This window comes from Merops nubicus, unplaced genomic scaffold, assembly GCF_000691845.1.
Source record: "Merops nubicus isolate BGI_N331 unplaced genomic scaffold, ASM69184v1 scaffold20544, whole genome shotgun sequence".
Taxonomy (NCBI): domain Eukaryota; kingdom Metazoa; phylum Chordata; class Aves; order Coraciiformes; family Meropidae; genus Merops; species Merops nubicus.
The window spans coordinates 390-28,067 of NW_008606475.1; the positions used below are offsets into that span (position 1 = coordinate 390).

The following is a 27,678-nucleotide window of genomic DNA, read 5'->3' on the forward strand; positions in this document are numbered from 1 at the left end:
GAATTTACCTGATGTTTTTCTTGCATGAGCTGTTAGAATGGTTAAACTCCACCTAACCTTTCTGTACTGTTTCCTGACGTACGTATTAAATGTAGCTATAATATAAAAGAGAAACATACACTTTTATGTTGAAATTCATTCCAAAAATTACCTAAAAAAAAAAGAAAAAAATCAATCACAGCACTAGCAAGACAAGCAGCTTCTCTAGCCCATGACAGTCTGAATCTCCTTTTCCCCTCCCTTCCAGCCTCAGAAAAGCTGATCATCCTCTCCTGTGACTGCAGCAGAAAGGCCATTTCACTCTTTCTCTCTCTCCCCATTCATTACCCAAGCTGCCAGCTATGCTCACACTCATGTCCCCTACTTAATATTGTGTCCTCCATTGCTCTCCAAAGTACAGCTGGCCCCTGGAAAAATGTTAAAATCTTGCTACAACAGCAGAATCTTTCAGGTAGCAAAACTAGCTTTAATGCTTTTCTTTTTCAAAGGGAAAGTTTCCCTGTTTCAGAAAAATTTAAGTTGTGGCTGGCAAGCCAAAGCTCAGTTTGAAGGACAGAAAAGCTATCAGAGCTGACAGACTTTCCCATTTAAAGTAGTTTTGCAACACAAAGCCTCCAATGCTCAAAATGTAGAATTTCACCTATGTTAAATACACCATCAAAGAAAAAATTAAAATCTCCAAGTAATTCTAGGCAATCATTCACAGTAAAAATAAGAACTCTTAGAAAAACACTTAAAAAAGAAAGTAAAATCTAGTTAAAATCTGACAGTAACACTGACATGGGCAATTAACCTTCTCGCACTATCCACAGATGAACAATAAAAACCACTAGAACTGCACAAATTTACATCTGAAAAATCTAAAACCAACTCTACTCTGCTTCCCTGTCATCTTTTCTCTGATACCTTGCGGCACTGGGAGTTATCCACAACTACAGGTTTTCTCCAAAGAAGCTGAATCACATTCGAAATGTCTTAAAGTGAAGGGGAGGCACGTTCATCCCAACGCGTGTGGCGACACCGGCTCCATTCTCCTGGACCTGAGCTGCTACTTCACGCTCTCATGCTGGAGGAAGGGCTGCCACCCCAGGAACTGGAGCTATAGGTGGTTAGGCACTGTCCTCAAAGCTTCTTCTCTTGACCGATCCACACCTACGTTCTGCAAATTTAGAGACAAAAAAGATTTTAAGGCAAGGTTCTCGTGGTCAGCTGTAGTTTTGCTTAACGTACGGCTATTACACAAGGCAAAAGAAAAGTTTGAATGATAGTTTTCTCAAAATGTTTTGTAAAACACAAAGAAAGGTCCCAGCCCATGAGCAGAAGTCAGGCTTAGACCTCCTCCCAGCCATCATGCATTCTGCAGAGCCCAAGTCCCTCAGGCACATAAAAGCAGGTTCTCTAATACCAGGGGAAAAGCATCTCTGATTACACGTGAATTATACTGGGCCTGGTAGGACAGTCAGGCCTGTACACCCCATGTAGGTCACAATGTTAAATTTTTAAGACTTTTTCCTTTAACCACCATTTTTAATCACATTTTTCTAATCTACTATCTCTTCTAGTCTTTATCTAAGAAATATAATGCAAGAAAAAACAGAAACGCACAGCAAAGGCCATAAAATTCATGAACTGGTAAAACCTGGAGGGAGGGCAGCTCATTTCTCCTTGTTTCAAGCATTCTCCAGGAAACAACTCCTGAACACCAACAGCTACAAAGTTAATTCTGGTCCTGTCTGTAAACAGCTAAATCACTAGAACTCTGAGCAATTCCCTAAAGAGCTGGTAACAAAGTTTTCCCCAAAGAGCTGATAAATAAGTTGAAATGTGATTCAGGGACACATGGGCATGTTGGTAGATACCACACTATGTTTATAACCATATTTACTAGAGTTTACTTTGAAAACAAGTCTCCTCAGTCCAGCTGCAGGAAAAGGAAAGCTCCACATGCACACAGGGAGGAGGACTCTCAGCACATGCTCTCAGACAGCATACACAAAATTTCATCAGACAAAATGCATCAACTTCAAGAGCGAGTCATTCCCTTCCACAACCCCAGTTTCTAGGATTTCCACCCATTTCTTAGGAAAACAAGAGATAAACAAGCAGCACCAGATTTGATTTGGGAGCTGAAGTGTGCCAACATCATTTCTGCCCTTACCAATTCTGTCCTACATGACTGTCAGCCCTTTGTGTTCTCATGAGCCTCCAAAAGCCGCAGGGTAAATCACCCTGCCCTCCACCATAAACACACCACACTAAAGCTTCTGAGAACACTCACCCATGAATGCTGCAGTTGTCCCAATCCTGGAAATCCCTGCACCCACCAGCAAACTGCCCAACACTCTCTACCTTCTGTCTTTGAAGTAAACCAAAGCAACAACCCTATTTCAGAAACAAGCTTCTATGGGCAGCACCTCTTATGCAGCAAAGGACACATAGAAAGTATTGACATCTAAGAACATGAGGAGTTGGTGAAGCAGTCATCTTCTGCATGACTACAAGGAAAAAAAAAACAACTAACATGCTGGCATTTGTTGCATTTGTTTTTATTTTTCTTAGTAATTGATGCAACATAACCAGAAATTCCTTGGGACTGCAGAGATGTCTCCACAGGCACTACTAGAACATTGGCTGAAATCTTTTAAGCTGAGCATCTGTTGTTGATTCAATGCAAAATTAAATGGAGCGTGAAATGGAGCATCAATATGCAGGAATCCAGAAGCACTGGAAATGAGTCCACAAGCAGCAAAACTAGAGAGCTTAGACCATGAAACTGAAAGGAAAGGTGGTGGTCAAGGCAAGGCAGAAGATACAGCTCATTTAAGTCAGTGCAAGCTCTCAGATGAAAGCACCTCAGCAACCAAGACAGCCCCAAGAGGGAATATTGATACACAGCCAAGAGACTTGAAAGCAGAAAGTGATTTGAAGTTCGAGTAGATGTGAAGAACAGGTTGTAGAAGTGAAGCGCATGGAACTGTCACACCGAAGGAAGAAAACTCCATCTGGGGTCAATGTTAATAAACACATCCTGGGGCTTGTTGGACACCCAGAACAGCTGACTGCAAGACAGCTGAGCTGAGGCTCAGAAAGGGACCAATTTCCTCAGTAATGGTAAGTGGATTCCTACTGGTAGGAGTCACCCTAGATTAGATGATGGCAGCCAGGATCGTAACTGCTTCTAGAATAGCCATGGGTATTGAGAGAGAAAGGCCATGCAATGAGAACTGCTGCTGCTTCAAGAGATGACCAAGGTGTTAGCCTTACTTTTAGGACCAAAAGATGTCCCTGCACCTGTTGAGCACTGCCGTACCAAAGCACACCTGGACAGACCTGCTGCCTGGGAACAGCACTACCACTGCTCCGTGCCAGCACGGTCTGGAGAGCCCAGGAAACACGGGAGCGGGAGTAAAAACAACACACACCTTTTAAAACTACTATTTCTACAAAGGCACATGGGCTTTCCCTCGGCCAGCCCAGGAGGAGCTCGTTGCTCCTGGAGCCTGCTCCCTGAGGAGGCTCAGGCTCACTGGAGTCCAAGTGCCCTCACCTTGCCCTGCACCAGCTCACTCGCTCCTCTCCAGAAAGACTCAAACCACACAGATAAACCCACATACTTAGCTCAGCTCCTTCTCTCCTCATTATACTCCCCACTCCTTTTTATTTATTTTTTTTTTGCTACAGAACAGTGCCTCCCCCAGAAACAAAGTGCTGTGGGTCTCTGAACAGGATGGAGCCTGCCGTTTTGCTTCCACTTTGATTAGCTACAAGAGATATTCACAGCAGAACAGAAAGATTTTGCAAGAAGGTTCCTCTAGGGAAGAGTGCTCTGGAGGGCACAGGAGCCACAAAGGCAGCTGAAGCAGGTGCAGTCAGTAAGGGCCCTGCATTACTCAACAACCAGTGCAGGCACGGAGAGAACTGAACAGCTCAACATCAACACTCAGGAACTTTTATCTGCCAGCTTCCCTTCAGCAAGCTGTGTTGCAAACTGCCACTGCTGCTTCCCACCCAGCATCAGGCCTTTTTTTTAACTAAGAAAATAATCCAGATAGGACTATTTAACATTCCTACTGTAATAGGAGACCCCTTAGAGAGCAAAACTGCTTTTAAACATCCACTTGACTCCATTGCACACATCAGCACAATGAACACTATGCTCTGCAAGGAGAAGAAGCACCCCCAGAGCCCCGGGAATCGGGCTGGCAGGGACCGAGGGTCCTGGGTGCTTCTGCCACTTCCCCTCCCTCTGCAGCCTCTGCAGGCCACATAGCAGGCAAGCCTGGCTTTCCTCTCCGGCCAAGTTCCTCCCCCCTCCACCTTCCCCCTCCGTTTTCCTCCAACAGCCCAAGCCACCCTTCTTCAAGCAGCAAAACTCAGTTTTTCCACAGCAGACGCCTGTGCGGATTTTGGCCCCATCAAAACCGTACTGCATTAGTTTAGCACAGTGCTTCCTTTGTCATGGCCCGCAGAGGTGACAGCACTCTGAGCCATCTCGGCATGGTTTCTCGGTGCCCAGCTATAGTGACCATCCAAGGATATCACTTCAACTCTCAGGTAAAAGCAATCAGACTCACTAATTAACACGTGCAAGTGGGTATAGCAGGCTCTGATCTCCTCCTCCATGGCATTTTTCGTGGCAAAGCACATGCCAAGAGGCTTGGGCAACTAAACACCGATGTGTGATAAACCACTCTGACATCACAGTCACAACAGAGAGATGAAAATAATCCAGGTTCCACACAGTCCCAGCCCACCCTGGGACACTGGTTTAACCAAATACCAAGCGGTACAGTGGGAAGCTCTCTGGTCAGGAGGTTATTAGGCTATATCAAACATTCCCAATTGCTATAAACCTCTGAAAACTTCAGTGTCATTTCAGAATTGCAGACATATAGCACTTTTTTTTCCCTCTCCTCTTTTAGAATCCTGGTTTTGGAAAACATTCCAGCTGAGAAACCTAACAGAAAAAAGCTTTCCACAACACACTACTCTTGCTTACTTTCAAGACTAAAAGACCCCCCACCCTTGGAAGACACTTCCAGGACTTGGGGATTCTTTGCCTTTCCCTGACTCAATGCTACCTAAACAAAGCTGCTTCAATGGCACAGATGCTTCCCACTGCCTCATTCTGCCCACCCTAACATCACAGAGAAAGGAGCTGAGACATGGCACCACATCTCAAAACAGCTGCAGTCTTCTCCAGCCTGTGAAAGGCTTCTAACTCAGTTTAGGATGTCTAGCCTGCCGGCCTGAGATCTCGCACCTACCGGAGTCACAACCCAGCTACAAAATCATCATACTAATTCTGCTTCCATGTTCTGAGGTGGTCAACACTCCTTACTGTAGCCTAGATAAAACCTAAGTACAAAACATCCAGAGCAGAGCTGTAAACACTCAATCAGCCACGTCCACACAAGAAGCAGGAAAAGAGGAAATTCAAGATCACTTCTGCCAGCAAACCCTAAAGCCTAGTTAATGCAGCACAGCTGTTAAGAAAAGCCGTGTATTAAAAACATTTATACACACTCCTGTACCTTGAATAATTGTTCTGGAACTAAGTGAATACTTGCTGCCCTCTTCAAACAGCACATCATTAACTAGCACACCTAGAGCACCAGCGCTATGGATCGGCAGGATTAAGGTTTTACCCTAACTATGGATGGTTATTTTATGCTACAGAGCAGTCAAATCACTCCCAAGAGCACTGAAATAGATAATACTGGTGCCTAGGAAACAAACTTTAACTTTTTCTTATCTCACATGGGATGTTGTGTTGCATAGCTTTCATAAACAAACTGCAACTGACATTAAATAATTTCTGACTGCTGTAATAAAACTTAATGCTGCGGGATCTTTAAATGACAGCAACTTGCAGAAACAGCATTCCAGGACAGCCACTCAATGTTCGATCACTCACCCACAATAAATTAGTCAGTGCAATAGTTTTATTGTGATATTTTTTTCACGTCATGTGCTACACAAACATTTGGTTTGGGTTGTTTGGTTTGGGTGGGGCTTTTTTATTTCAAAGTGATTGGAATGATTAGTTTTTCAATTTATTTTGAAGTAGTAGGATGAAAGCAGCACCCCAAGTTCGACAGCTGATCAGCCCACGGGATTCACTGATGAGCAGGGACTGTTACAAGAGCATCCTCAGGAGGTCTGGAAATGTCTACATTCTGTATGACAATAAAAATAGAGGAGAGTATTTATCATGCAGCAGTAAGAGCAACAAGAAAAACCCAATCAGATTCCTTCACAGCTGCATTAAAAGCAGAGATTATTTTAACACACACACACACACTCTGAGAATGTAGTAGACTGAGAGCTGCTTGGTGTCCCAGAAGTAGAAAGCAGCAAAAGATATTTGTAATAATTGTTAATCTCCTGCTGATAGTATTACCAAAAGCTCAAGACATTCCTATTTAGGGAAAAGCATTCTACAAGCCCAAGTAGGAATCCACTTAAACATGTGCTTCAGCACATCTAATATCTATCCATTAAGCAACTTTCAGTGCTTTGCTCAATTATGCCATATACTTCTTTCCCAAAGGAAGACAGAAACATTTGTTTGTGTTATAGACAATGTACTACCCCTGACAAAACAAAAAAAGTATCTTCCCAGATACTTTAACAGTTCAGGACTGATCACACTGACTAGATCTCACTTCCTTTTGCAGAAGCTATAGAAAAAAAAAAAATTACATTTATTGCAGCAAATTATTCAAAACCAAATGGAACGAACCCACCAGTGCAACAACTTTGTGCTAGGAAGCACAGCTTTGAGTGCAACCATCCAGAACCAGGCTCAGGAATCACACCTACCATGGTACCATCTCAAGTCCCAAAGACTGTGCAATCAGTGTTCGCCCTCCCACCAAGAAAGAAGACTATGATAAAACGTTCTGAAGCTCCTTACAGGGTCTCTGTCTAAGATTTGGCCCATTTGAGGGCCAAATTGTTCAAACTTTGTGCTGACAGGCTTCTCAAGTCCTACTTGTTTTACGCTGCAGTAAGCAAACTCACCGTTCACCAACATCTCCCTCTCCTCTCACCCCCACAAAATCAAAAGGGACATCTGGGTATCTTGTTATAAGCAATCTCCCCATCCCTCACAGACAGATGCAAAGAAGACATCTTACTCCAGTGCTTGGTTTCTGACCAAAAGAGGGGACCCCAAGCAACAGCCAAGCCATTCCCCTCAATTATTTTCAGTAAAAAGACTCCATACTCCTTCATTTGAAAAAGTCAGGAACTTAAGCCACTACAACCCTGACAAAAACACAAGGTTTCAATCCAGTTCAGACAAATCATCATTAAACAATGAAGTTCACACATGCGATGAACAAATACTCCAGTACTTTGCCTGCATTGCTGCAATGTGAAAATAGATGCTTCCAGCTGAAGTCAAAAAGGAGCACACTGTTCAGAAACATGGACTACAAATTACTTGTGGGGGCACAGAGCAGCACACTGGGCAATTCTTAATCACACAGATTCTTTGTTCAACAATGTTGTTATCTGTGATGCTGTACTTAATTAAAATGCTTTTACTTCAATAGACTATTTGAAAGCTTAATTTTACAGAACTAATTAACATTTTCATAGGTGATGTAAGTGAAAGCTTTTGAAATTTTCATAGTCCTCTGAGCAGCATTTTAATGCAGACAGGATCAGCTCAGTCCTTCATTCAGCTCTATTAAATGAACAGGGTATCACAACCCACACTTCACTGGTGCGAGTTTCTCTGGGGGCAAAAGGGGAAGAGTGTTTGAGTTGTTTGTTTGTGTGTTTTTCAATAAAAATGTCTCTGGTCCTTTTTTCTTTTTTTAAAATCCATTACCTCAATTTGGTTTTGTTCATATTAAACAGTTTTGTGTCTTTGTGTCCACTGTGATGCAACTATCTGCATGATCCTCTGCATGCACCTGAAATACAGCCACGCACTACCAATGTCAGTATGGCCACACTGCTGGCCAGACATGTTAAAGAGTCACTTGGTGATTCAGGCAGAGCCTTCCCCTTCAGTTAGAAAAGTGGTATTCCAAGATACTTTAGCAAGCTGTAAATTCAGCACCAATATTTTATCAGCCAAACTAAAGATGTTCAGTTGATCCACATTACCGTAACATGGATAACCTAACACCTGCTCTAAGACATGCTCCTTTATTTTCATCACGCTTCTCCAACACCTTTTAGGCACTGTGAAAAAATTCTGTTTTCAAACTTCAGGATTTCTTAAACCTAACAAATCAAACTACAAAACAATAGTGATAAGGCAGAAGGACAAGGAAGAAAGGGGAAGAGAGAGGAAATATACAATACAACTATCTCACAGAAAATGCCTTGGCTATGAGCAATCAAAAGTCAGTATTTTCAAAACTTGGAATACCCAAGCCACTAAAATAAATCTTCTCTGCAGAGCCTTCCAGCAGGAATTCTGAAAAACTGCCACAAATGTGTGTCCTCATAAAAATAAGCTATTTTGTATCACATGCCTTATTGAATACACACATAAAACCACATTTATTCCTTTTCACCATAAACCATTGTTCTGAAAATGACCACAAACAGCCCTTTCTTCTCATGTTATCAAACTGACTTTTAATTCGCCAGTAGGCACAGCTCATAATCTGAGCAAGGAATCAGAGCCATACCTAGCAGCATTACCATAAGGATCTGCAAAGGAACCAGAAAGTTTTAATCATGACACATTTTGTGTAACTCTTCACAAGGCAGCACTGGAAGAGCTTTTCATGAGCAGTAGAATTGACCTAAGCTCATGTCAATGCTTAGGAGCACACAGAACCATGTGCCTGGCACAGGGAGCACAGGGAGGTGCCATGGTCTGACATCTTATCTCCACTTACATTTCACAAATACACTCCATTTCCTTTTCCCCAGTTGTTCTGCTGTATCCCGAGATCTAGTCTTCCTCTCCAGCTTTGCCTTAAAACACAGGTGGCATCATCAATTCCTCTTTTCCATACAGCAATGAACACAGTGATAAAAAAGCCAATGGTTTCATTTTTTTTTATGTTCTCCAAAGTGTGGCATTCAAAATGGCATACTTTTTGACTACACCCTACTTCTGCTGAATGATAAAGCCTAGAAGAACTTTATATCGTTTTTAGATTGATATCTATTGTCAAATTCTCTTTTGTTTTCTGAAGATAATCCACTCCAGCTAGAGCTCGTATGCAAGATAAATTTGCTCAATAAAAAAGGGGTTTTTTTTACCCCCTCAACAGCAAACTGGTAGTAAAGCTTGACATGTAAAATTAAACACACCCAGCTGAGTTATCAAATAATTTCTAACAACGAGGACAATGGAAATCAGCTCAGATAGTACATTAAGTCAAGTTCTCCAATTTGAAAAACATCCTTACCTCGGGTTTATCTCTATGCGTGTTTACAGCTTCAACATTCAGAAATATAGATTCTACTTTACATCCTGTTGATAGAAAACACATTTTTTAGAACTGGCATGCTTTAAAAATGAAGTTTATAGTAAAGATGCAATCTATTTTTGAGTTGGTGAAGGATAATCACTTTCCCCGTCTGATTTATATTAGAATTTTCTGAACTCTGAATAGCTGAAGTTATGGAAACGAATCTATTCCACCACAATGTATATTATTCTCAATCTGATAATCCATCTCCTACTCTCACCTTAGCTTTATCATTATTTTCTTTGAAACAAATTCTCATTTTTAAACGTGCATAAGAAACAACATTCAGTCAGGAAGTTCTTATTTTTAGCTTTTTTTGTTTTTTAAACGTCCTAGACTTCTTAGAATTTCATTGTAATACAGAAGACAAGTGCTGCTCTCATTTTTTTAAAACATGAAAATTATCCGGAGAAAATAAACTGTGTGGTGTTAGTAACCCACATTCCTCAATGTATGCAAAACAGTTTCACCCCCCAGCTAAATGTAACTTTAAAGTTGACTTCTGAAAAGGAATTTCTTTTCACCCCAAAATGGGAAACTCCAGAGAAGCAAGAGAAATTAAACAGTCAGAGCAACTACTACTTATTATCCAACTTACTTACAGAATTATAATTACTGAATACACTGTGGCCACACCATTTAAAGCAATGTCTGATTGCCAAACATTGTCTTATCTCACAACTTGACTTTTATAAGCTACCATTACCTTACACAACGTTCATTAACAGTCAAATTCCTCTGACATACCACAGTTTATCACAAATAGGTTTTCAGATTTTTATGCTCATTTATTTCCTAAATTTGTAACATGCTCCACAGAATTATTACATAAGTGAAAAAAGGTGATTTTAGCCTTTTCTTAGAAAGCTACTGTATTTTAAAAAAAAAGAAAAAAAAAAAAACCAAACACATATAAATGAGTAAGAAAATATTTGCTGTCCCTTAGGGAAGCCTATTCCAAGAAACTTCATTTGTCAGGAACTCTGAGCAAAAAATGCAGGATGGCCAGTGCTTAGAGAAATAATCAATAAAACAGATTTTAAGGGGGAAGAATGTACATTTCCCACTGGAAGAGTACCCTAGTGATCATGCTTCTGTTCCCAAGCCCCTTGTGATGCCTGGGACCAAGCAAAACCAGGCTCCAACCCCAAATCCCATTACTAAGGGCTGGTTACACAGCAGACACATTTCCACAGAGACCTCTCAATCCTTACCACCAGATGAGTTTAAGACCTGAAAAAAGTATCATATGGAAAACTTTAGCTCAGGTCCCTTTAGTTTATATCTACTCCACAGTAATTACAATGTGCATATTCCGAGCTCACTTTTAATTACCAAAGTAGAAGTTCATACGTACAGTGTGATGCAGTTTCTCTTTCCTGTGTGCTCCCACACAGATCACCACTACGCTGGGCTGTCAGGTAAAAGTCCATTTAATCCTTATCCAACTGTCAGGCTGTAACAGATGTTCCCCTACTAAAGACCAGATGCTTAGGGTGGGAATGATGCTAGCTTCCAACAGCAGGAAGAGCAAATCCCTACGGGAGGTGTTACCTCAGACCAGGATTAGCTGGATGCATTAAACACACTGTGTTTGATCCTGCCTCACTAAGGAGGCACAACGACATCAACATGAAATACTGCTCTAGATTATCACTGCTTAAATAGTTTGCATAACCCTTGTACTTTCAGGTGGTCAAATTCCCAGAAGCAGGTTGACTGAAATGTGCTAATCAGATGTATGTATCAAAGACTTTATAAAATAACAGTGCCATCTCTTTCACTGAAGTCAACGGGACAGGAATAGTATTTCATACCCTTCTTTTCCTTCCTCATTTACAGTGTGTGTAAGCAGTGCAAACATCCAAGCCCTCTTAAAAGTCATAAGCAGTTACCCAACCTCCTACTAAAATAACAACAAACAAACAAAAACCCAAACAAAACCAAAACCTCTCTGTGGAAACAGGCTGAGACTAGCAAGTCAACAGAATCAAGTCTCAAAAAAAAAGTTTCTAATCTCTATTTCAAAACTCCAGCTTGTCATGTCAGGCTAGTAACACCAGATGTCACCAAAGCACAGCTATTACCGTAGCACAACACTGCAATTAAGTGACAAAAATCTCTTCAGAGCTGGTAACAGCCCGTTATTTTGTTTCAACTTCATCTGAAACTTAACAAAAAAACAAAGTACAGGTCTAGACTGTTATTTTTCAAAGCTGACAAAGACACCTCTGCATTTCCAATTAACAACTCAACTAGCATTTTCTGGCAATCCATTTCCTGGTAAGCTGTGCTGATAGTTCTCTTTGTCCATAAATAATCTTCTGAAGTGTGATATCAGAAGATGTAATTAAGCCATCACTTAAAGAAAATTAACAGCAAGCACATGTTAAACTGAGGTTGAAACACATACAAAGCTTAATTAGCATTCGGCCCCAAACCTGGAAAATCTCATTTAAAGCCCCGGAGCTAAGCACTGATAATAGCTGCTGAGAAATGAATGCCAACAACAAACAAGCTCAGTTCCTGCGCAGTGTGAAGGTCTAGAAAGAAAATACTTGATGAAAAGAGAACAAATTTTTTTAAGGGTAAGGACAACACCCTCTGTAAGATGATAAAACTACATAAACATAAATTTGCCTGTCTCCTAAAAAGCAACACCCTCAAATACACTAATAAAAACTGAGACCTTACTGTACCAAGCACATGTAAATGGGTTTGCCAGAAGAACTAGTGAAGTAGTTAGATGAACTGAGTGAAAATAAAAAAAAATTTCCATTAGCAATTACAGCCACTGGTAGTTTCAGGCCTTCACTAATATGTATTTTCTGGCATAATGGAAAGCAAATGCAAACCAAAAGATTCATTGATTTTATCAAAGCTGCACAGGCATACCTGCAATGTCAAACCTAATTGTTCAATGTGATTTTAAAGCAAATAAATTAAAAACATGGTTTAATGTAAATACTTCACAAATTTTACTGATGACTCAGTCAGTATAGTCAGATATATATACACTTAATACTACTTACCATAAGCCACTGGGGTTAGCTTTAAGACAGTATGCAGTGGGCACTTCAGGTAAGGCAGCTGTTCTGAGGAATTGAACATCAAATTACACATGAAATACAGACTACAATAACACTTACTTTTCTACAGTGTTACAGGTCAAATACTTCAATACCTTTTTATCTGACACTGTATCTGTTTTCTTCCCTAGCATGCAACAGATGCTATTCAAGCACAGCAAAACCCAAACATTACAGTATTTCAGGTGAGGAGCAGCTCAATTAAAAAAAAAAAAAAAAAAATCGATTACAAATTTTAATGCATGTGTCAAATACAAAAAGTTACACTTGCATACTCGCCTAGCACGACCAACTTTTTATGATAAAGGAAATTGCTAGAATTTACTGTCTGGGACCATAATCTATAAATTTTTTTAAAAAAAAAACAAAACTTACCATTTGTAAATATAAGGAAAACTTACCTGCAGGCTTGTCAAGAAAATACGCGAGCAGACAGCGCATGACAGCTTGGTGACATATGACAAGCACATTTTCCTGCCTTTCAAGTTCCATAATTACTGGCTCCAGTCTCTGAACAAGATCTTCATAGGACTGGGTGGGGAAGAGAAATACACAGCACATGAGAAGGGGAAAACTCTTTGAACAGTGTATGTATACACAGTGGATCTTACTTTCATTTAGTCTTCTACATGTTATGTTAGTGCACAGACAAATATTGTAGTAACAATTTTCCTTAAATTAATAGCACAGTCCAGGTCTTCCAGGCTATAAAGGAGCACACATATAACAAAATAAATCTCCTCCACCAAAAAGCTTTATTGAATCAGTCACTATGATCAAGAATTTCCACAAAATCCCTGAAATATAATTCACATCCCTGGCAAATGTACAGGTTAAATCTTACCCATTATTTTCCACACCTCATCTTCAAAACCATCTCTTTTCCAAACAAAAATCTGGGAAGCCCAGCCAACAGTCAGCATACAAATAGTTCACAAAGCTTGGCTTGTTAAGGCTGTCCTTTGAAAACAAACTATGGGCTTCATGAGCTGGCCTGGTGATGGCAGCTACCATGCCATGAAAAGTCACGAAGAGAGGAGGCAGGTTTCTCTTTCAAGTTGTCCTGCACAGCACACATACAATGAACTTGGTGCCACAGCAAACAGCAGGATTTCCACATGTGCATGCTGAAGTTAATTTCCACATGCACAGTAGAGACAATACTTCCAAAAGGTGTCATGCATTTCCCATGTGGACAACACAGCACATCACCCAGCAGGGCAGGGGACAACCATGGCAGGAAGCCTTCACCCTGGTCGTGGAGTGGACCCGGGGGCTGCCCTGTTGGGAAGTAGCACTGCTGATGGAGACCTTGGCAAGAGAAACCCATCAGACTCCAAAGCAGCTGGGTAAACCCCTGAGACTGTTAAAGAAAATGCGCCACTGAGATCATTTAACCGCCCCAAGGTGATGAGGGTGTTTGAGCTGTTTGTCACCATGCTAGAGGAGAGCATCAGCTTGAAAAACAAACAGTCCTTGTTCAGAGGGATTAGGAGAATTTCACAGCGTAATGGCTGCCTCATTAGTGAGACAGGGGTCACCCCCTCAAGAACACTCTTATTACAAGCTGATCTTCACACAGTGATTACTCTTGACTGCTGAGGAAAGAAGAGCTCAGCTGAGCAGCTGGTCCAACTCCTCCTTCCCCCTGCTGCCCTCACTCCTCTGCCTCCAGCCAGACCCTGCGGACCAGCTGGTAATTGCTGTGCTGTAATGGGTTTGCTTTAGAAAAGCTGTCAGCGAGTTGTTTTCCCAGAGGCAAGGAGTTTACTGAAGTGAAAGACCAACGCGGCTACAGATTTCCCTAGCGTTTCAGCCAGAGCTGCACGCAAATCCACCAGCATCCACAGCTAGGATGAACAGAAGAAGGTGATCTCGGCAGTATGTTTGCACACACAACTGAAGCCTTGCAATCATTCTTCCTCCCTCCTCACTGCAGGATCAGCATGGAAAGGAAGCCCAACAGATCAAAGCTCTCAACTGTTCTTCTAAATCTATTGTTTTATTTTTCAAGCTCTTTATCAAATGCTATTGTCCAGACTCAATCCTTGTAGGCTACTATGTGCTCTCCCCTGGAGAAAAGAATCTGTTCAGTTTTTTTGGTTTTTTTTCTTCCTAAAGCCAGAATGCATGAATTTGGGAAGACAAGGAAGCCTTCATCTCAAGAAAATAAAAATAGCATACCTCTCCTTTAGGGTATCTGTATCTGTATTTGTCTTGGTCTCTCAGTGCAAATTCAAGCGGATAATTTTCCTGTATTTCTTCATATGTCATTTCTTCACATACTCCCTATGGGTAACAAAAAGAATTAAAAAGCATTTCTCTCCACCAGTACAAAAAGCAGATATCACTCTTAAATAAAACCATATATAAATAACCTTCAACAACTGTATTTTGTTATTCTGATACTTAAAAGAAAAAATTGTCATGCCTGATGAACTCAGCTGGACTCAGAAGGTTAGAAGGAATCATTAAGTCCCTAAATAAGTGAAGTTACACATATGAGCAAGCAAGGTCACTGAGCAAGGTCACATTTTATCTACTGCACCTGCTTATATATCCTACAGGTGCAGCTGGAAAGTGCCAACTAGCAAGACCAACCTATGAAAAACCTCTTTCCAATTCCAACCTACCAAAAATTTCATAGCATTGTGGCTTCTGCAGGGGAACATTTTACTGGGAAAGACAAACCAAAACTAAATTAGCTATGGCAAAATGTTTAGCCTTGTTAACAGGAATTAACGTCCATTTTTCCAGCCTCTAGAAGCAGCTTAAATGACTTTCTACTCCATTAAAAGTATATAATTACAGAATTAAGTAGTTCCCTTGTCCTTAGAAAACAAAACTTATTAGACATTTAGAAAAGAAGAACTTACTGCATCTATCTCATTCAAAACCTTCCACTGCTCATAAGGCACTCCCAAGGCTTCAGCAGTCTGAATTGTCCTCTTCATCTGGCTGGTCCAAACTTTCAGATCTTTGATATTTTGCTCATTAATGAATTGTGCCAAGCTTTTGGCAAACTGGAAGAAAAACCAAGAGACACTGGATGAGAGCTCAGAGCCAACACGCTATTCAATTGGAACACACAGGCTCTCACCTCTGTAAACTCACTATAACTTTTCCAAAGTTTTTACTAAGAGATACAACACATTCCATCAAGGCAAGAGGGACAGGAGAGGGAAAGAAAGGAGTACAAAGAAAATAAAACTTTTCTGCAATTCCTACCTACCTCCAGGAATTTTCCTTTCAGCTTTAACTTGTGAGCCTTCTTAATTATCCAATAAGTCAGGATTTTGCAAAAATACATTTAAAAAATAAAGCCCTCTCGACAACCACTTTGTGAATTAGGATAAAAAGAAATTTCAACCAACGGAACGACAGATAGATAAAAACGTGTGCCTGCCTAATCTCAACACACAAAGTATGTCCATTCACTGTCCACTAGCCACACACACAACTAAAAGAATCCTTCTTAAACATGTTAAGAGGAAAAGCGTGTAGAGGAAGGAAGCCATGATTAGACAGACAGACAGACACACGCACAGGCACACACAAAACCCAGTCACTCTCACTGCTGAGAGTGGGGAAGGTACATACTTCTTTTCCCCTGACAGACAGTCCAGGATCTCCTCCTATTCTCCCCTTCAGGTTGAGTTCACTCTCTCCGTGTCGGCAGAGGTAGATTGACCGAGGAGTCACGTGGATATTCATGAGGTAGTACACAATCCGGCTCTGAATGTGATCCATTACTCTGTTCACAAGGTAACTCCTTCCCACATCCATGATTTTAATATAAGAAAGATCCCTTTCAGGAGCAAACAAAGAATATATGTAAGATACCACCACATAGCTTCTACCAGCATGTACCACAATCTTCCCACTCTCCTTCTCACTATAAAACAAAGAAGCAACAAGGCAAAGCAATAAATGAACTCTCAGTTACCCATGAAATATGCATTAATCCTTAGAAACAATGCAACACTCCAAAGGTACAGGATGAACTCTTACTCTTTACATATGTAAACTGCTCACATCACTTTCTTTTCTATTCCCTTTACTTGCACTTCATCTCTCAATTCTAGATCCTCCTCTTGGAAAAATACATCCCTCCCACTGAAAGGATGAGTGGTAAGAGTGGCTGGAATGCTGCCCAGCAGAAAGGGACCTGGTGGTACAGATTCACAACCAACTAAATATGAGCCAGCAGTGTGCCCAGGTGGCCAAGAAGGCCAACAGCATCTTGGCTTGTATCACAAAGAGTGTAGGCAGCAGAACTAAGGCAGGGATCATCCCTCTGTGTTTGGCACTGGTGAGGCCACACCTCAAGTACTGCGTTCGGTTTTGGGCCTCCCACTACAAGAAGGACATTGTGAGGCTGGAGCAAGTCCAGAGAACAGCAAAGAAGCCGGGGAAGGGTCTAAAGCACAAGTCTGTTGAGAAGCAACTGGGGCTTATTTAGCCTGAAGAAAAGGAGTCTCAGAGGAGACCTTATTGGTGGGTGCTGGTCTCTTCTCTGAAGGAACCAGCGACAGAACAAGAGGAAATGGCTTCCAGTTGCAGCAGGGGAGGTGTAGGTTGGATGTTAGGAAAAATACATTCACTGAGAAGGTTGTCAAGCCCTGGAACAGGCCACCCAGGGAAGTGGCTGAATCACCATCCCTGGGCATGTTTAAAAGCCATGCAGATGAAGTGCTTAAGGACATGGTTTAGAAGTGGCCCTGGCAGAGTTAGTCCAATGCCTGGACTTGATGACCTTAAAGGTCTTTTCCAACCTAAACCATTCTATGATTCTAAGATTCAGTGGGGTCATTCAGCTGTGGTAGCCCCAAATAAGATATCAAGGTGTTTTACAATACTGGATATTTTTCTCCAGGTTACAAATGCTGCCCCCACAGCAAGTATTTGTCTGACTGCATCCAGGGGCCAAAAGGTAACCAGGCACTATTTACCCTCCTCAGTTAAGCCTTCCAGAAAAATGACAGCACCCGAAGGACCAGGGACTAGCTTGAAGCAAGACATTTTCTCAACCACTCTATCAAGAATTATTTATTAACAGCACTGGAATTTACCCCACCAGTACCCTTTCTCAGCACCAGACAGGTTATAATTTCAATTTTCACTGCTTATCCTTCCTTGTCTTGAGCACTAATTTCAGAGCAGTATCTAGTTTAAAGGGGTAAAAAAGTTTAATAAGCTGAAAATAACCACTGTTGGTTTCTAGCAATGCATTGGAGACATCAGACCACACAAAAAAACCCCATTTATAGTAACACCAAACGGAGGTGATGAGAAGCAAGCATCACCACCTCATCTCTGATAGTTTAGAGTTGGAGTTAATCATTACTATTTCTCCCAGGCACAACCATTAGGTCCATCACAGAAATTACATGCATGAACTGATCTGACTGAATCAGCTTCACGCTCCTTACACCCAATTACATTAAAATGCATCTCAGCCTTCTCTACAGCATTGGTCCTGAAACAAACCAGAAGCACCTGGTATGAGTCCCACACCAAAATCCTGGACTGCAGCAAGAGAAATAGGGCTCCTCCTCACATGGTTCATCCCTACCTTATTTTCAAGGGTTGAAAGTGGATGCAAAACATACGAACGTATTGGCATGAAGGCAAATAAACTAGGTATGAAAGTTCTCACAGCCCTGCATCCACAGGATAATTTGCAAGCAAACATAAATTAATTTAGAAGTCACATTTTTAAGACTTATGTGTTCAAAATTCATCTTAGCCATGTCAACAAATGAAATTATGCTTACGAATCACTCAGGTCTCCTCTACATACTGAAAAAAACAAATAACCAACAACTACATCAAGTCTGGAATAATTTGTAAGTGCTGGTTCAATGCCAGAAGAATCATACCATTCTCCAAGTGTGAAAATCAAAAAGAGTATTGCCCCAGAGTAGACTCCTTAGTAAATTTTCTTCAAGCAAGCCAGCCTCCGGGCTATGCCCCCAGAGTCAACTCTCTGGAATTTGCCAAAGCTCAAACCATTAAAAAAACATGACTAGAAAGCCGTAATCCCCAATACAGGCTACTCCATCCCCTAAAGAAGCATCTTAAAATAATCTGGTTGGGATCACAGTATTATTTATCACTTACTTGTCAAGAGTTTCATCTAACGTCTCATATGAGTTCTTGTAGCACTCAATTCTTTTCATGAAGTCTTCTGTTGCTTCATCATTACTACAATCAACATAGTCAGGACTACCCAGCTTCACTTGCTGTTTAAAATAAAAATAAGAGAGTAGTACATAAGTTTATTTCCCTTCTTAATAGAAGCTTCAAAAAATAGGAAGGGTGAGAACACAACACAAACCCTTATTTTCTGGAAGTGAATTAGAATATACGTAAAGCAAAAAGAGCTATTCTTCATAGAATTAAACTTCTGAGTTAGTACACACATGGGCAGGAAAAAAAAAAGAAGTGTGTTCCACTGAACTAGCATATTTTTGCTACTAGAAGTTCTTACAGAGTACTTCTAAAAATACTGAGCTACTTTAAACCTCTTGACTTAAAGCAGTTAAAGCAAACTTTCCCATACTCACCACAATGTTTGCAGCAATGACCTCTGGATCTACGCATACTGACTCGACAAAAAAAGTCTTCCATCCAAAGGGGAAGTTACGTGTGGGGAAGGAAGGAAGAAGGAAGATGCATTAAAACCCCTCTGGAGCACACAGAAGCGGCACACTGCCCGCTTCCATGCTAACCCCTTTTAACAGAGCCACACGTTAAACTTCCCTCCGTTGACGCGGAAGGTTTCTCCAGAACCTCTCATCAGAAATTGTTGGCTTACCATTCCCTGAAGCATCATGCTCTATGCTCTTTTTCCCAACAATGCTCATAAGCAGAAAAATTTTGCAGTGAGAAAAATTTAGGATGGAGGAGGCAGAGGATGCAAGTTCAGCAACACAAACAGTAACTAATGCTTCTGAAACAGTAATTCAGAAACTTTTCAGCTAATGGAGTAGCCTCACTTAAACCGAGCTTTGTGTTTTGCTCTCTCAAAGATTTATGAGGATGCAAGTTTAAAGGAAATGGAAGATTACTTGAGAGCAACCTAACCCAAAACAATCCTGGAAAGAAGGCAGAGAGCCACAGAAAGTTTTTGGTTTGTACAGAACACAGAATTCCCCACGTGTTTCTGTAGCAAAGACCTGAACTGCACCAAGATGCACATTTTAAATAGTTCTTGTTGACAGTACACTCAGAACCACCAGTCCAGGATGACAGAACTAAAGTAACAGCACAAAAGAGCAAACAGTACAAACATTAAAGACAAGAAAAATGAGGATTCATCACAAACAATGCTTGAAAACACAAAATGCACTGACTAAACATCTAGGAAGGATGTGGCTTATGCTTGTGCACGTCTTAACTCAGAGTATAGATAAGGGAAAAATGATCATGGCCTTACTTGTCCAGGCGTATGCTCAGAACTCCATTACTTTTGACTCACCTTATATCCATTTTCCTCACCAAATTTGTAAATAGTTTCTCTGCGTTCTCGAGTTGTGTTTGTAGCATCAAAGACCTAGGAATAATTACGGGGGGGAGAGAAAGGAATTTTAGAAGTATTGAAAGTTGTGAAAGGCACTGTAAGGAACAACAAAAATAAGGTGTCAAAGTCCCTCAATGTGAAGGAAAACAATTAAATCACTTCCCGTTCCCTCTACCCACTATCTCAACAAGCTCAACAGGAAAACAAGAGACATTCCTACTTTCTGCACTATTTTCTAAATACTAATAAAAAGAGTGATATTTTGAAAACACTACTAGCAGGACACTGTATCTGGAAGAAGCAACCAGAATTTAAGCCTAACTCAGCAGACAGGACAGAATCTTCCTCCTGGCCCATATCTGCGTTAAAAACTAATGTGCAGTTTTTCAGTGAACTTATGCTACACACATACACACAAAAAAAGAAAAAAAAATGCTGCAATCTATCCTACTCAAAATTCAAGTGTGAAACTTCTGAAGGGCACAAGTTCTGCAAGACTTGTAAATCCTGTCCATGAATTACAAGATACATGCAGCCATTTTTCTAAGAATTTATGTTTAGCTCTGAACACACCAGTGTTTTACCAAAGTACAAAGTTTGCCCAAGTATAAAGTTTACTTCATGTACCCAGCAGAACTTATGATTACGGTTAATGCTTTTCCCTGATTAGTTGATGAAAACACCTCAGAGTTGTGTTAGGAAAAACATTAAGCAAACTGATGTGAGTATGCAACATCAATAGTTGAACTGCTGATGTTTTGCATCCCGTTATTAAATACTCATATACAAAGCAATTTACTTTTTAGTTTTTCCTGCTCTCTTCAGAGATTTCTCCTGTCAGTAGCACAACTGCCAAGCAATACCCAGGATGCTTTTTCCTCAGTAAGGCTTCAGCTTTCACTTGAGACACCAGACTATCAAGTAGAAATACGAGTGCAACCAAAACAACAGCTATATTTAACAATACATTATATAATATGTGGAAAGAAGGGGAACATTTTTTCTTAGTTTAACCCTCTCTTTAGTTAACCCCTGAAATCACAAAGGTGATTGCTCAATATGGCATCATTGCCCTGAACTTAGGTGCTCTTTTCACTACAGCAGCAAGCCAGATATAGCATAAAACTCCCAAAGAAAAAAAAACATCTGATATACTGAAGAGATATTGGAATTACTCCGGCTGCATATCATCCATCAGATACACAATATTTTGCAGGGAAGCATTTCAAGAACATGTCCTCAACAAGAAACTTACAGCCACGTGCCCATTTTCTTCACTGAGGTACTGTCGGACGTCATTCAGCGCTGCTAAGGCACACTGTCTTAAAAATGAAAGAGGGTAAAACTCAAATGCTGGTTAAAGTCATATTACAAATGCACCCGTGCGTTGTCATCAAAGCACCCTGCAAATCCTAGATAAGCTCTCTCAAAACACTTATTTTTTAATCATATACACCCCACACACCCCAGAGCATGGCAAAAACCAACAGAGATCAGCGAAGCTGTACTAATGAATCATGGTCATGGCCATCTGCCAAAAAAAAAAAACAGCCTGGTGTTCTTCTGTACACCTGATACAACTATGCACCACCACAGACAACCTATCAACTATGCTGACCAGGATATGCTTTCACTGATGTAAAGTGACATCCCTAAATCATTGCTGCAATTGTTATTATTTACCCAATCACCTATTCATAGATATTTGCTTCTTAATTTGATTTTCCAAGACAGAAAAAAATAAAACAACTTACAGCTTAGTCAGATTTTTTTTCAGTAATCTACTACTTCTCTTTTAAACTATTGTGTAAAAATTCCTTGTATCAAAAAAAAACCCGAACTGTTAAAACACAGTAAAGCAAAGTTAGCACCAAATTAGAGTCAGAGGTGAAAATAACATCCCATTATAGTCACCAACCCAGTGTAATTAGTACTGGACACTGCTGAGGACACAAACACCAAAAGCCTCCACCCCTATATACTTTACACTTCTGTTAAATCTGGACAAGAATAAGTTCATTTGCAACTTTCCTAACTCATGGCACTAGCATTACCTTCAAAGCCCATTATGATTTCTAACATATAAGTATTTCTGGAGGACTACATTAACACTGTACACAATTTACTCGTTAGTGGAACACAGTCCCACTTATTTCCATTATCTACAGTCTTTCTGCTGTACCAACATAAAAACCTGTCCAGTTCAACAGCCTTTCTATGCATTACTACTCTGTTTTGACTTCCAGACTGAAACACATAATTTTTCTCTTATGTTTTCCATATTCTGCATGCACAGCTTTATCTTAAAAGAAAAATGAAGGCTTTTCAATCTTGACAGTATTTCCACATTAGCACAGTTAGTAGATGTCAGGAACTGAGATTCATGAGTCAAGTCTTCACTAAATAAATATAAACCCTCTTTACTCATTGCTAACAAGGCAGATTAGCTCACACAGCCCATTGCATGTTATAATTCTCACCGCTTAGTGTCTAATAGTTGACACAGAGGCAGGTTAAAAGATTTGGCTCCACATCTAAGCCAAAGGCAGAAGCTTGCAAGGCTAACACACCTCCTTATCTATCCTTTTGTGCTACAGGATTAGGAGGTTCTTATGCAAGTTTTCTCCTCTGATATTAGCAATACTCAACTGCTACTGAAGGGGAAAGGGAAGAAAGAGAAATAAGACAAATAGAGGGATGGCCACAAAAGGAAGTCCAGACAGTAGGGGAGTCCAGGCATTTTTCATTCTTGAGCTGAAGGACAGCTCAAGACAAAATACTCCATATTTTAACAAATCATATTTCCATTTCTCAATAATTTCTGTTCCTTCTCATTTCATAACGCACACTTTTAAATGTTTTCCTGAACATACTAAAAATGACAATGAACGATGGAGAAAATCAAAAGACCTTCCCATGTGATCTTCCGTAAGAAAGAGGCAACTCCCTCCTGTTCTGACCTCTTCATCTACCCTTTCTTCTCAAGGTCTTTCCTCTATACTACAGCACAGCCTCTTCCCAGGCAAGAGATGAGTCTCAAGTGCTTCAGCTGGGCAGAGATATTGACACTGCTGCTCACCTTGCTTTGCACAGCATTAGCAAAACATGGCCATTTTCAAGGCAGTGCACTGAGCAACTGCATGAAGCATCTGTATGGTGGCCAAAAAGACAACTTCAGGAAGAGAATAATAGTGTTTCATTCCCACTCATCTGAATGGATAGTGACAAATATGTTCAAAGTATTCCAGGCAAAAAAATTCCAGTATGCAAACCAAAAGAAAGGTAGTTATGTGTTTGTTTGGTTTTGGTTTTAGGTTTTTTCCTTTGATCCACCCCAAAGTTTTAAAGTAGTGTTTTATGAATTAGACAGCAGAAAGAATCACATCTATTGGCTGACACCTTACAGAAAGGTAAGAAGAATAACTATTTGTTAAAATTGCTTCATTTTGAATGAAAGCATCCTGGAATATCTCACAGGAGTAACAGCAGTCACAGCCTACTGAAAGGTGAAAAGGAATCAAGTAGTTACCTTCTCTACATCTTTGATGCTTGAGATGAAGCAATTAAGAAAAAAAAATCTGAATTTTTAATCAGCCTAAACAAATCACTTTTCCACTATCTCTAAAATTTCTTTTGCTTTTGATTTCATACTGCAGTCTCTTAAGGGTCATCTAGAGTATATAAAAATGCAACACAAAGCAGTTTCTAAGAGAAATTACACAGGGTACCATTTTAATATAATTAGCATTTTGTAGGCAAAACACATTCAAAACTTACTTCCTGATTTTCAAGCCTTCTTCATTGTCAGGTAAGAAGAATTCAAAAGACTTATATTTTTTCACCAGATCTCGACGATATTGACCAACATTAAATTCTGCCAAGATGAAACCAGTATTAGTGGGAACTAATGATACTCATGTAAAAGATACAATAGTTATGATAGCTTTGAAACCAAACCACCTGCAAAGATAAAATAATTTGGCAACATAATATGTACAAAGTCAACATATTATCCTACTTGGGGGAGCAGGTGTTTCTTTTTAAATACTAAGAAAACAACAAATAATGGAAATGGCAAAAGAACATTTAGGCTGTAGGTAGCTTCAGTGGAGTCACCTGCCAATATCGCTGTGCTTCTGTTTACACTATACCTGAAAAACTAAAAGAAACTCTTTTCTCCATCAAAGGAGTGGCTGGGAATCTACTGCAGTAGCCTACAAAAGACTACTACTAATATTTTTCTTCTGCATATATGTGCAGTGAAACAGTATTCTGATAGCACTTCCCAAAACTTTCAACTCTTATTTAAGCAAGGAAGAGTTCTAAATAGAACTAACCAATCTTGCTTTTGATAAGCTAAACTTAAAATTCAGGTCATGGAAAAATCTTTCTGAACTCTGTTCAAATATTTCTATTTTATCAGTGCACACTACTTTACAACCCCTCTCTGTTTATTTAGAAACATACTTCAGTTGTGAAATAAATAGATAAATCAGCACAAGTACCAAACAATCTTACTGTGATGCCTTAACACTTGTCAAAGAACTCTCACTATTTATGTGGACAAATGTCCCCAGGGCCTCTGGTCATACACCTGGCACAATGTCGGATATGGGATTAGAGCAAGGCAGTTCTGTTTTGCCACACGGCAGAAAATGACACTGTACCCTCTCTAACATCAGTCAACAGCTCTAAAAGTAGGTTTCTGACGTGCAATTGATGTGTAACTTGTTTCTGACCTATAGGTTTTCTCTGTTGCACTGCAAAGCATTCTTATTTAATATTAGGTCACACTGAAGAGTTCTGTTAGAGAAGCTGCCAAGTTACCAGGCTTCATTTCTGGAAAGAGGAAAAGAAGCAATAAACACAATTCCTGAGTTATTAAGAAAAAAAAGACATAGTATGGAAGAGCTCAACCATCAGCTGCTGCATCAGATTGCTGTTGGTATTTGGGGCTGGGGACAGAGAAATATTGTTTATTCCTTCCCAAAGTCAAGTTTTGTTTGAATTAAACAATGTAGAGGTTTTTTTTTTTCTGGCCAACTGTGACACAGATTATAGTACAATCCAGGTTACTCTATGACAGGTTTAATGAGCACTGGCCATACTGGCTACATGAAAAGGTGGTTCCTTCTAAGAAAAAGAAAAGTTGCAAGAAGTTCAAATGACCAGTGTTGTCAGGCAATAGCTCTTAAAAAATCAGAAAAAATTAAATTCCTAAGAAAGAATAGCTACTGCAAGATGGTCACACAAACAAAGGAAACGGTGTTAACTAGTGGGACAATCTTTAGCCTTTATTATTAGCATCCACCCCTGTGGAAAAGTTTCACAAAGATAACTGGTATCACAACTACCACCCAGCCAGGACTATTCAAAAAAACTTCCCGAAGTTTAGTATCTAAACCCCACATTGCAATGCAATTCTATTCAGGCATCTACTTGACCTCATTTCCTTCAACAAGCCCAGACAAAAGTCCTTTGTAGTTTTAATTATTTCACATTCTAAACAACTGAGGATTTTGGAAGGAATAAAAGAATCCACAGAACTGATGGCTGAAATTATTCAGCTAACATCAGCCCTGGGCTACCTCCACTCATTCTTGAACTTTCCAGCATGCTTCATGTATGTGATATGAAAAGATGACATTTACCTTTTCTCTGGTTTACATAACTTCAGAATTTTAACTGTCTGTCTCAGAAAACAAGAACACTTACTAGATTAAGTGCACACTAATTTTAAGACATGAAGAGCCAAGGGACAACAGACATTAGGGTTACTCAATACTTATCATGTATCAATTCAGTCCAAATCAACTGGAAGAATTAGGCAACATGTCGCCTGTTCCCACAGGCAGTGAGGCATTTTAAATTGATTTCAGCTTCACTAAAATTGCATCACTGAGGACACACACAAGAGGAAGGTTCTGTGGGTTTCCAAGAAAATCCCAAGTCACCCTTTCCAAGAAAGACAAATCATAACGAGCAAACAACAATGGAAGACCATATGGCAACTTTACGTTGTATATCTTTGTCAAGTAAGGCAGGAATGTTATAACTACTTTTTATTAAGCATAAATGTATACATTTTCTGATATACTGCTCACAGCAGTCCACAGACCTTTCCCTGTAAGTGAAGAAACAACCCCCACCTATTTTACTGCATTTAGGACATAGTCAACCACGCATGACCCAGATGCAGACAGTATCGTGTTTGTTTCCAATACTAGTTTCTGTTTTCAAAGCTCACACAGGAAAATGCTTAACACAATGATAGATACACACAGCACACCTACATACAAATGTGCATCAGACGAGTACCTAACATACGAGCATAGTTACATCACAGAAATTTTATCAGCTTGGATATATGCTAACCTATTCAGGTTGTTATTTTGTTTCAGCCTCACGGACCAAACTGAAATCCCTAAATATCTGATACGGCTCATCAGAAGGGTTATACGCTCTGTGAAGTCAGTCAAAACCTCAAATAATAATTTTATCATTTTAATCGTGTAAACTCTCATAGTCAAACTATATAACATATCCTCCATAAAGTCTCATAGAAATAAAGCATATTAGACAAGCATCTAAGAGCTTAAGAAAACACCAACTCAAAAAGCTATACTCTAGAATTCAGTTGGTAGTTTAAATATAGGCCTTCATCTTGACTTCTTAGAGCTATTAGGAAATACATCTCTGAAAATCTAGCCAAAAGTTTATACTTTAGTATGATGTAATATGTTTAATTTTATTGAAATGATTAACTAGTCATAACTATAAAGCTACCATTATTGCACCAGACACAGGGTCACAGAACATTAAAACTATCTTTTTCTTTCACAGAGATAGAGAAGAAAGCAGAAGAGATGTCTGCTCAGAACTTCAAATGGACTTAGGTCTTGTTTACTGGGTCCCTACATACTGGGTCCACAAGATACCATGGGAACTCAGGGATGAGGTAGGACAGCCAGGTCCTTGCCACAGCCAGTCTGAGCTGTCGTTTCCCACTCAGAACACACACAAAGTCCTAAAGAGAGTGATAACAAGAGGCTGCTTCAGTTCCATGGGCACTTAATATTCATACAAAGAGCTGTAACTCATTCCACAAATGCAGTTAAACAAAGAGTTACACAGAGAATTATACGTTGCACAAAGTTCACAGAGAAAAGAAGTCAGAACTTCAACCCAGAAGTGCTGACTGCCCATCCACTTGTAAACAAGATTGCCCTTTACCCATAAGGAAAGGGGAAGAAGGAAAAAAGAAAAAAAAAAAGTTTATTTAGGCACCTGATAGAACAAGGAGGTAAATGAACAGTCACTGGAATTTGATTGACATCTAAACAGAACAGAGAGTCTGTGTGTGCTGTTGCTTAAAAATAAGTTAACAAAGAAGAAGGATTTTAAGTAATCAAACTTGGGATGAAAATTACTGGGAATTAGGTTTATAAAACCTAACATCTGCCCTGTCCTTCTGATGTAAATAAAAGTAAATCCATCACCTTTTGTAGGCACTCCAATCCAATTTAGATAGCGTGTCAGCTTCTTCGAGATGTAGGTTTTTCCTCTTGCTGGGAGACCCACCATGACAATCAGAGTAGGGCAATTGGTCATA

At 40.0% G+C, this 27,678-nt stretch overlaps 1 protein-coding gene across 2 annotated transcripts; it reads right to left on the reverse strand.

The window, feature by feature from the left end:
- On the reverse strand, nucleotides 1–27,678 carry LOC103772338 (6-phosphofructo-2-kinase/fructose-2,6-bisphosphatase 4). Of its 2 annotated transcripts, XM_008939668.1 has the most exons (14): nucleotides 27,566–27,678; nucleotides 23,844–23,940; nucleotides 21,322–21,388; nucleotides 20,025–20,099; nucleotides 19,111–19,167; nucleotides 18,665–18,786; nucleotides 16,142–16,349; nucleotides 15,418–15,564; nucleotides 14,726–14,830; nucleotides 12,943–13,072; nucleotides 12,485–12,547; nucleotides 9,390–9,454; nucleotides 907–1,159; nucleotides 1–95 (listed from the first exon to the last, which is right to left on the reverse strand). In XM_008939668.1, the coding sequence occupies exons 1-13, from the start codon at nucleotides 27,675–27,677 to the stop codon at nucleotides 1,100–1,102; spliced, it is 1,308 nt and encodes a 435-aa protein (XP_008937916.1). In that variant the 5' UTR covers nucleotide 27,678; the 3' UTR covers nucleotides 1–95; nucleotides 907–1,099. The 2 variants fall into 2 exon arrangements, with proteins under 2 accessions (XP_008937916.1, XP_008937915.1); XM_008939667.1 differs by lacking the exons at nucleotides 1–95; nucleotides 907–1,159 and adding an exon at nucleotides 5,991–6,179.